This window comes from Nicotiana tabacum, chromosome 16, assembly GCF_000715075.1.
Source record: "Nicotiana tabacum cultivar K326 chromosome 16, ASM71507v2, whole genome shotgun sequence".
NCBI classification, from domain to species: Eukaryota; Viridiplantae; Streptophyta; class Magnoliopsida; order Solanales; family Solanaceae; genus Nicotiana; species Nicotiana tabacum.
Window position 1 is genome coordinate 10590431 of NC_134095.1, and position 8991 is coordinate 10599421.

Consider the following 8991-nt stretch of genomic DNA (forward strand, 5'->3'; position numbering starts at 1 on the left):
TCTACCTTTTCACACGTCATTTCAGCTTTATTTCAGTTTAAATGGGTTTAGGTACTTGAAATGTTTAAAATTGGCTTAAGAATTACTCTAACGTTGGTTTGCCTAGCGACTAAAATGTTAGGCGCCATCATGGTCCCGAAGGTGGGAATTCCGGGTCGTGACAAGTTGGTTAAAAGATGAACATGAAAATGATAATAATAGGTGTATCACACTATATATCACATATATATTATATTTGTATCAAATGTGTATAACATGTATATCATATTTGTATTTTATCACCTTATTTGTTACTTTATTCATGGAATTTTCTTTTCGTCTCGCATCTAATGTTGCTAATCATGCTTAAACTATGGAAGAAGATCTTTATGTATGATTTTTGGAGAGAAAGAACCTTAGTTTTTTGAGTTTTAAATTTTTATATGTATTTTGCTAGTTTTGATAAGTTTATGATTAATGACTAAAAGGTGGGTAGGACTCGGGAGATTTGTGTAAGATTCCAATTAATTATAGAAGTGGCACATTCGGATATCATTTTAGAAAAGAATATATGCTCTTTCAGCCCACTTTTTTTTTTCTTGGTCGAACTTTCAGCCAACTACTATTATTCAACGTTAAGTTTTAAGTCTTAGCGGTTTTAATACTGCAAGAATACCTTCTTTTTTATTTTTCGTTTTTTTCTATTTGTGACCCTGTCCACTGATTAATTTCTTGAGCTGGGTTCAGTTTCTGCTACAATTTATTTTAGGTATAATTTTCTGGGTTTTCAGCAAATTTGTGCATTGTTATAGTATATATATGTTTTCCTTCAGATATTCTTCTTTTATCTGCCTTTTTCTAAGCAAGAAAGCTCGTTTTTTCACCGGTCTTTGAATCTTTATTAATTAATGTTCTATGATCATTGTTGTTAGAATTCAAATACGTGAGCGAGAGAATTGATTTGGGAATCAAGTAAAGATTGGATCTTTGTGGGAAAATCTGAAGATTTACTTGAGGGAATGAATGAATTGTTGTAGATGAGCTTAAAAAAAATACAATTTTGATGAATTGGGGTTTTAATTTGTGACGTGGCAATAAGACTGCAGAAGTGGAAGCTTGGCAGATTTTCTTGTATTATACTGTATTTACATAATATTGGCATGAAGATGATTTAAAAGTAGTAACGTTGTCAGTAGGAATTCATATAGCCGACCCCAACTTGTTCGGACTTAGACATACTTGTTGTTGTTGTTGTTGTAAGATAATGAATACTGTAGGGAGGATAGGTAGCTATATAGGTCGAGGCGTCCGTAGTGTTTCTGGGACTTTAAATCCATTTGGTGGTGCTGTGGATATCATAGTGGTGAAGCAACCAGATGGGAGTTTGAAATCCTCTCCTTGGTATGTTCGATTCGGGAAGTTTCAGGAGGTTTTGAAGGCAAAAGAAAAGGTGGTTAATGTAAGTGTAAATGGCGTGGAAGCGGGTTTCTGTATGAATTTAGATAATAGAGGGCAAGCATACTTTCTAAGGGAGCTGGACATGGTAGATGGAGATTCTTTAACTACTCGAACATCTGAACAGCTGGCAGCTTTGAATCTGAAGGAGGGAAAGAATGTAGTTGTATTCACATGCGCGAAACGGCAGGTCATTTTCTAAAACTTCTTTTCATTGCATCTTTTGCTTCGGCGTTTTGATTCTTTTCTTACTATTGATTAACTATTGTGTGCGTATGCAAATGCTTGCTTATAATTTATTTGAGATACATACTTTGCAGGTTGATGCGTGTATATATTTGTGGAGATGGGACACAAATATTGTAGTCTCTGATGTTGATGGAACAATTACTAGGTAAAATTGATTCACTTTTCTGCTATAGATGGCTGGTGCTATTGATTTCTCTATGAGCTTGCTGTTGCGTCCAGAACTTGCTATTTTGTTAACTTTGATCACAAAGAATATATCAATTATCAGTTTTTTTTTATTATAAAACTGTTGATAATTATTACATTCCTTGTGATGAAAGTTGAACAAAATAGTTCAAAAGAGGTGCTAACTATAACATTATTTATGATCAAAGTTGAAAATAGCAGGTCTTGGACACAACAAGAAGCTTGTAGAGAGGACATTTACTCTATCAACTTTTGATTAGTGCATATGGAGTGTTAATGGTTATTATTTGCTATCCTTTTTGTATAACTTCTTTCTGTTACATGAACCTCATATCCTAATATCAACTTTGTTAAGTACGATTATTTGGCTGTAAATTGCTTTCTTTGTGTAGTTAACTTTGTGATTCACTTCCACGCACGTGTCTTAGAAGCAAGGAGTTGTTCTTAATTGATGAAACATAGCATGATTCACTTAAAAGTGTTTCAAACACAAGTCCGATATCCCTCTTCCTGATTAGATTTTCTTAGTTTGCCCTGGAGATTGAGAGCAGAGTTGATATATAATTTATTGTAGAGAAAAGTGGGTCCAAAATTAGATGTGATGTTGTCATCTTTGTTATTTTTGAGGTTTTATCTTCGTACTTCCGAAAGGGAACGTTCAAGTTCTAAAGGGAACCTTCAAGATGCAGTTGGATGGAAACTCCTTCCAAATTTACCATTGACTTTGTCCCATAAATTTTGCAGAGAGTGCCATGGTATGGTAATATAACCAAAATTGAATTCCTGTCACGTACTGCACATTAGGTTACTTCTGTCATAAACTATTTCTAAACTCAAACTGACAATGAACCAATTATTGTCTAAGACTTCAATTCTAGGTTCATCCTTTGCAGGATTAGGAGATTCTTTGTCCATCTAAGGCTAGTTAGTATTACAATCTTTGACATGTACATTGTTGAATATTAATCAATTCCAAGTCTATGAACAGTTGGTACTTATTGTGATACATGGAGAAAGCATATACTTTTTATAAGATGCCATCTTGTTCGTCTTCTCTCCCTCCGTGATCTATGCCGGAATTGAAACCTCACATCATAATATCATATGTTATTCTTTATCTCTTCCGCCCAAAGTATTTGTCATTTCGTGTTTTTCAAGAGTAGTAAATTTTGATCATTTTTAATATTTTGGATTGGAAAAAGATCCAACTCTTAGTATCTTTGTATAGTCTCTAGACCTCTATATAATATTTTCAAATGGTACATCTTATCATATGTCTATTATTGCTTCGACTTTCAGTCAGAAGTTAGAGTGGGGTGGAAGAGTATCAGTTTTGGATTTAATTAAATCTTTTTTGCACATGCAAAAAGTGGCCATATCTGATTTGCGATAGTTTGTTTCTGGACTACTTTTGTAATCAGTATAGTTTGCAAAGCATACTGAATAGTTGAAGAGAAGATTTCCACTTTGTGAACAAAAATGCTAGACTTCTTTGAGTTGGTGTATATGATAGCAGTATAGATGATATTATTTCTTTGTGCCCACCTGATGTGTGATTTATTCTTTCTCAATTAAACAGATCAGATGTTCTAGGGCAGTTCATGCCTTTGGTGGGAGTGGATTGGTCACAGTCAGGCGTTGCACATCTCTTTTCGGCTATCAAGGTTTTAGACTTAATTCATTTTCTCTTCTCCCTCTTTTGAGGTTTATTCGGATGAGCTGTGATATGGAATGATGCAATTCTCTTCTCCACTCTTTTGGCAAGTAAATGGTCACAATTCAAGTCTTTAGTTCAAGGATGTTCTCTTATGTTGTGAATATGTTTTCCCTTTTTAAAGGTTTGCTAAGGGTCAAAATGTTTCTACATTTCTTCTATGTAATTATATGTTTTAGTTTCTGTCTGATAGTAGAATAAGAATAGATGATGTTGTCCTCTTGTTGCAGGAGAACGGCTATCAATTGCTTTTCCAAAGTGCACGTGCTATTTCACAGGCCTATCTCACTAGACAATTCTTGTTTAATCTTATGCAGGTATGGAAATAAGTTTGTCTCAAGTAATCACACTTCTCTTTTTGCTCCTAATCAATTAATTTGATTTTTTTTTGTATTTGTGTTAATTGCAGGATGGAAAGGGATTACCTGAAGGACCTGTTCTTACATCGCCTGATGGACTTTTTCGTTCTTTATTTCGAGAAGGTTACCGGCTATCCCTTTCTTTATTTCGTGAAGTGTTTTCTCTTTGTATTTTTCGTTGCTCCAAACTATGCATCCCATTCAGTTGGTAATATTCTGTTTGTCCATATTCTTATGAATCATGATTAGTAGAATAAAACAAGATTATCTATTAACATATGGGTATGCTAAAACCTGATACGAACCGTGCCTGGCATATATATATATATATATATACTTTTTTTAAAAATATATTTTGTGGATAATTTATATATAGCATGTTGTGCTTTCTATCCTTTTATGAATTTTAATTGGGGAAGGAGGGAAAACGTTGAAGGAGAAGTAAGCTGTTACCGGTGCTAACTCTGCATAGAAAAGGAAGGGTCGTTGCCTCAAAACTGTATTAAAAACAATATGCATTTAGAATGCAAAAGGCATTATTGGTTCAGTGGACTGGTTGTGTATGAGCTTAAATGGTGAAATGTGCTATTTCCTTCTGCGATTATTTAGTAGTATGATAGTAAGCTCTCCTGGAAGAAGTGCTTCAAATTTTGCTCATAATATGATTGAGAGGTGCATCTACCTTTTACCTTTTGCAGTGGTTACAAGATCTCCCCATGAATTCAAAATTACTTGCTTACAGGTCAGTTTCTTTATTTATTTGCTTTTTTTTTCCCTAATAGTATTTTTAGCATTTTAAGCAAAGAAGTTATGCATGTCTGTAAAAGCCGTGAGGCTGGCGAGGCTCTGGGACCATTGCTTTAACCTAGTGATGAGCTGCATCTGGCAGAGTGATGATTTTGTCGTTTAATGGAATAAAGACGACCTATATCCATGTTGTCTAATCTTTGCTTTTCTGCTATCTTAAGGGAGTTATTATGCCTTGTGATGTAAATAACCTGAGTCAGAGAATAAGTGGGTGTTTGGTGCTTTATAGTTTAACTGCACAAAATCCCTGTTTCATACATGCAGAAGTCTCAAATGCTCCAAATTTTACAAGTAGACGTTTGACGCAAGGAGATTCGGACATAAAAAAATGCCATTTAACTGATCTTACTCCGTCTTAAGGTGAATGAGAAGTTGTGTTGTTTGGTGTACTACACTCAAAATATGGCCATGTAGGAACATCAAGATGTAACTAATGGGATAAATAATCACAAGATGATATAATGGCTAATAAGAGAAAGCTCGAAAATATAATTCAGAGTGGAATACGTCTTTTATGAATAGTTTTTGTTTTGGTACCTTTTTCCCCTATTTATCATGGGTTTCAAATTGGAGTAATGATGTTTGCAACTCTGATAGGGAAGACAGTATCTACATTACGGGCAATTGTAGAAGTTTTAGTGGCTAACTTTCAGCACTATATCTTGGGTCATCTAGCTTTGGCAACATCTGCAGATAATTAACTTTAACTTTTGAAATTTGCAGGATGTCAAGGCATTGTTCCCCTCTGATAGAAATCCCTTTTATGCTGGTTTTGGAAACAGAGACACCGACAAGCTCAGCTACCTCAAGGTTGGAATACCTGAAGGAAAAATCTTCACCATCGATCCAAAGGTATGTAGAATCAATGAAGGACCTTTGGCAAGTAACTTTCTTTTAGAGTTTTTGATGGTATTTCCATAATGCACAGGGTCAAATTCTTATGAACCACCACATAGATACAAAATCATACACCTACATACATGGTTGCGTCGATGACATGTTTCCACCCTTGTCCTCACGTGAGCAGGTTGGATTTCTTTGCTTTTCTTGTTCTGAATATTGATAATTGGCTATTTACCACATGATAGCGTAATGAGAAGTCTGTGATTTCTTGTGCTTCACTGTTATCCTTCTCCAAAGTGATGTAGGGCGTTGAAGTTAGCTCTAAGTGGAGCATCAGAGCACTTACACCATTATGTTTATTTTGACGATTGACCATCTAGTCTATTTAGTCAGCATGTTTGTTTCTTTTGGAGACGTTAACTCCATCTGCATCACACCTAGAAATAATATATTCAAATGTTGATAATAAAATTAAGTACTAAAAAATTTGTAGGTTTTGAAGGGGGCTAGTTTTATCCCTGTCGTAAAATTCATGCCATGTTTGGGATGTACGGCATAGACGACCCAAAGCATAAAGTATGAGCGGAGAAGTTTCACCGTTGCAGTATTATCCCCCGTGACACTTTAGGCCCCCTTGATCATTTCAGGGTATTTAGAGCTTGCATGTCTCAGCTTTGCATTTTCAAAACAATTATGGAGTCTTGGAAATACTAGATTTTGCTGGTCCGAAATGTAATTTTATAATACATATCGAGCTTTTTCTTGAAACCTCAATCAACTTACAGTCAAACAATATTTTCACTTTTCTAGGAGGATTTTAATTCATGGAATTATTGGAAGCTTCCGTCTCCTATCCGAGATTAAGCCAGTCCATCCAATTATTTTTTGAGATTCAGGGATGGCACTCCCACGGCTATGAAGAGATTCATATAAATTTTCATTCAAATATATTAACTTGGAAGCAACTTGTCCTTGTTTCTGATAAAAAGTGATGGACTCGTGACAAACTGCTAATTCATGTGTGCACCTTACAACTAAGGCTGACCAAAGACGGCCTCACTATAGCTGTATATTGCACATGGAAGTTTACTAGTATGCTGTTGTATTACACACCCATCCTTCCAAAGGAAGTATTTTACTCAATTTCTGATATTTTACGCATCAATATTCGATAGTAGGATTGCTCATTTGTTGTGCTTTCTTGTATATGAACAAGTGTGGAAGGAAATTACTATATATATTCCACATTGATTGAATAATTTGAACTCTGTATAATGTTGTAGTTTATGTGTGGATGAGAAGGTGTAGATTTTGGTCATTTATATAATCTTTTGTTAATGAACAGATTTGTTATGGACAAAGTGTTACTATTACTAAGAGGAGGTATTTTCGCCGTTGATGGGTAAATGACTGGAGAGTGATGCTACTGATGGATTCATCGTTGCGAATGACACACATACTGGAATTGTGATGACCTGCATTTGAAGAAAATTCTGTCTCTGAACCTTTAGTAGGGGATATGGTCTCTGTATAACTGGTTTTGTCAAGAAATGTCCACCTTAAGAGCGAAAGGAGGGTTCGTTTTATCAAATGCTCTAGATATTAGACTGTTTGAATAAGATTTATCCCTTTTTACTCATGAAGAGCCTATTGTGTTTGTCAGTCTGTATCCTATAATTCATGTGTAGTTTTTTTTTTTTTAATCACAGATCGACCGGTGATCCATTCTGTCTCCCCTTTTTGTCATAAGGCGTGGTCTGACTTTGAGAAAAAAAAATCATGTGTTTAGGTCCCTACTAAGTAGAATTCGTAAACTTTGCAATGGCTATTTGAATGCTTCTTCAAAAGTTTTTAGCATTTTTCAGCTTCAAGCTACGTGTTAAATGTGAAGTACAATATACAGGAGTTATCCATAGAAATGTGAGGGAGTAAGAGAAAGTGAAATAGAAAATAAACAAAGTTTGCAATTGTTAGGTGGTTGTCCTCATTTTCTTACCATATTCGGTTTTTCTATATTATGGAGGAAAAGACTACATATTTATCATATTTGGGTTTTTCTTATCTCTCATATTTGACTAGTTCTTTTTTTAGAGAAAAAGGTTTGGACTTTTATAAATTCAGGATCCTTCCTTCTCACTAAGTAGCATCCACAATGTTAGCCATATGGGGTTTGAGAGTCTTGTTTAGGAGAGAATTTCAGACAAGTGTTAGTATGCCACTTGTGTTTGCCTCTTGTGGGGTTATGTTGGAAAACTAATTTAAAGTTGTAGTAGGAAACCTTAGTCATTTAGGATTTGGTTTATTTAATTCATGTCTAAATATGATTTGCGGTTAGAATATATATAGGAATAGACTTTCCTGTTTCTAGTTGAAATAAGTTTCCTACTATTATAAATAGGGGTATTACTAGCTTATTTTAGGTGTGGAGGAAATAAAGAATTGTAGAGATCATTTATAAATTTATAATAAAATATTTTCCTTCAGGTTGTTTTCTCGATATTTTGTACTCTCTTTTATATAATGGATTGCTAATCTGCACCCGTGGACGTAAGTCAATTGACCGAAAAATATTTATCTCTTTTGGTATATTTTTCTTTGTTATCTGATTTATCGTCTTTAGTAGCTTACGCATGACACATGATTATCCTAACAACAATATATATAAACAAGTAGACTCAAAATGTGATATTAAAACTAGTAAACAGTAAACGCTAACTCTCAGAGACATTTTATTTTAACAATAGATACTTGTTACTAGTTTAACTTTTTTAACACACAAAGACCAGTTCAAAATTAATAAGACACAATTCTAATACCCAAGTGCTTCTGCGCAAACTGCACAAGGTTGTTGATTTCATCCTCATCAATGTACCCATTGCCGTTAGAGTCTGCAGATGCAACAGCCCGTTTGCCCTTTAGCCGGTAGAACCAGCCTCCATTCGAACGGACCGCCTCTCCGACCTCTTCTTTGCTCATCTTTCCATCGTTGTCCCCATCAAATTTCTTCATCCATTTCTTGAATTCTTCCAAAGACATTTCACGTTTGCCGTCACTGGAAACGCTGCGATTTCCGATATGTTCTAGTTTCATAATTCTATAACTTTGAAAATTACTTGATGAAATGACTTGCATTTATAAGAATGTCATTAAGAAGCTTCATTTTTACGCATATTATTAGAAATTATAGCGTAAGTTTCACTCCTAATGGAATAAGTTCTAAGTGTTTCAAAGGAATATAATGCTCTCAAGCCGTTAAGTGTGACTGTAAAGCCAACATTACCTTATAGTAATTTGCACAACCTATGTATCATATCACAATTTGCTTCCACACACGGTAATTTGCACAACAATGGATTAAAAAAATATTAATTTAGTCTTACTATTAAACAAATAAATTTG

General features: G+C 34.6%; 1 protein-coding gene across 2 annotated transcripts; it reads left to right on the top strand.

The window, feature by feature from the left end:
* The first annotated feature begins 580 nt into the window (after window positions 1-580).
* Window positions 581-7325, top strand: LOC107772144 (phosphatidate phosphatase PAH2). 2 transcript variants are annotated; one of them, XM_016591629.2, is made up of 10 exons: window positions 581-748; window positions 912-1624; window positions 1755-1828; window positions 3449-3533; window positions 3814-3900; window positions 3993-4065; window positions 4641-4684; window positions 5473-5601; window positions 5678-5776; window positions 6938-7325. In XM_016591629.2, exons 2-10 carry the CDS (start codon window positions 1244-1246, stop codon window positions 6989-6991), a joined length of 1026 nt encoding a protein of 341 aa, XP_016447115.1. In that variant the 5' UTR covers window positions 581-748; window positions 912-1243; the 3' UTR covers window positions 6992-7325. The 2 variants fall into 2 exon arrangements, with proteins under 2 accessions (XP_016447115.1, XP_016447116.1); XM_016591630.2 differs by lacking the exon at window positions 6938-7325 and adding an exon at window positions 6403-6928 and having other exon boundaries at window positions 581-1624.
* The last annotated feature ends 1666 nt before the right edge of the window (window positions 7326-8991 follow it).

What these genes read in the sequence shown, in the direction of transcription:
- LOC107772144 (XM_016591629.2), top strand. Translation starts at nt 1,244, where the DNA reads ATGAATACTGTAGGGAGGATAGGTAGCTATATAGGTCGAGGCGTCCGT. An exon ending in TCGTTCTTTATTTCGAGAAG is followed by an intron (nt 4,066 to 4,640) that starts GTTACCGGCTAT and finishes TACCTTTTGCAG; the next exon opens with TGGTTACAAGATCTCCCCAT. An exon ending in CCTTGTCCTCACGTGAGCAG is followed by an intron (nt 5,777 to 6,937) that starts GTTGGATTTCTT and finishes GTTAATGAACAG; the next exon opens with ATTTGTTATGGACAAAGTGT.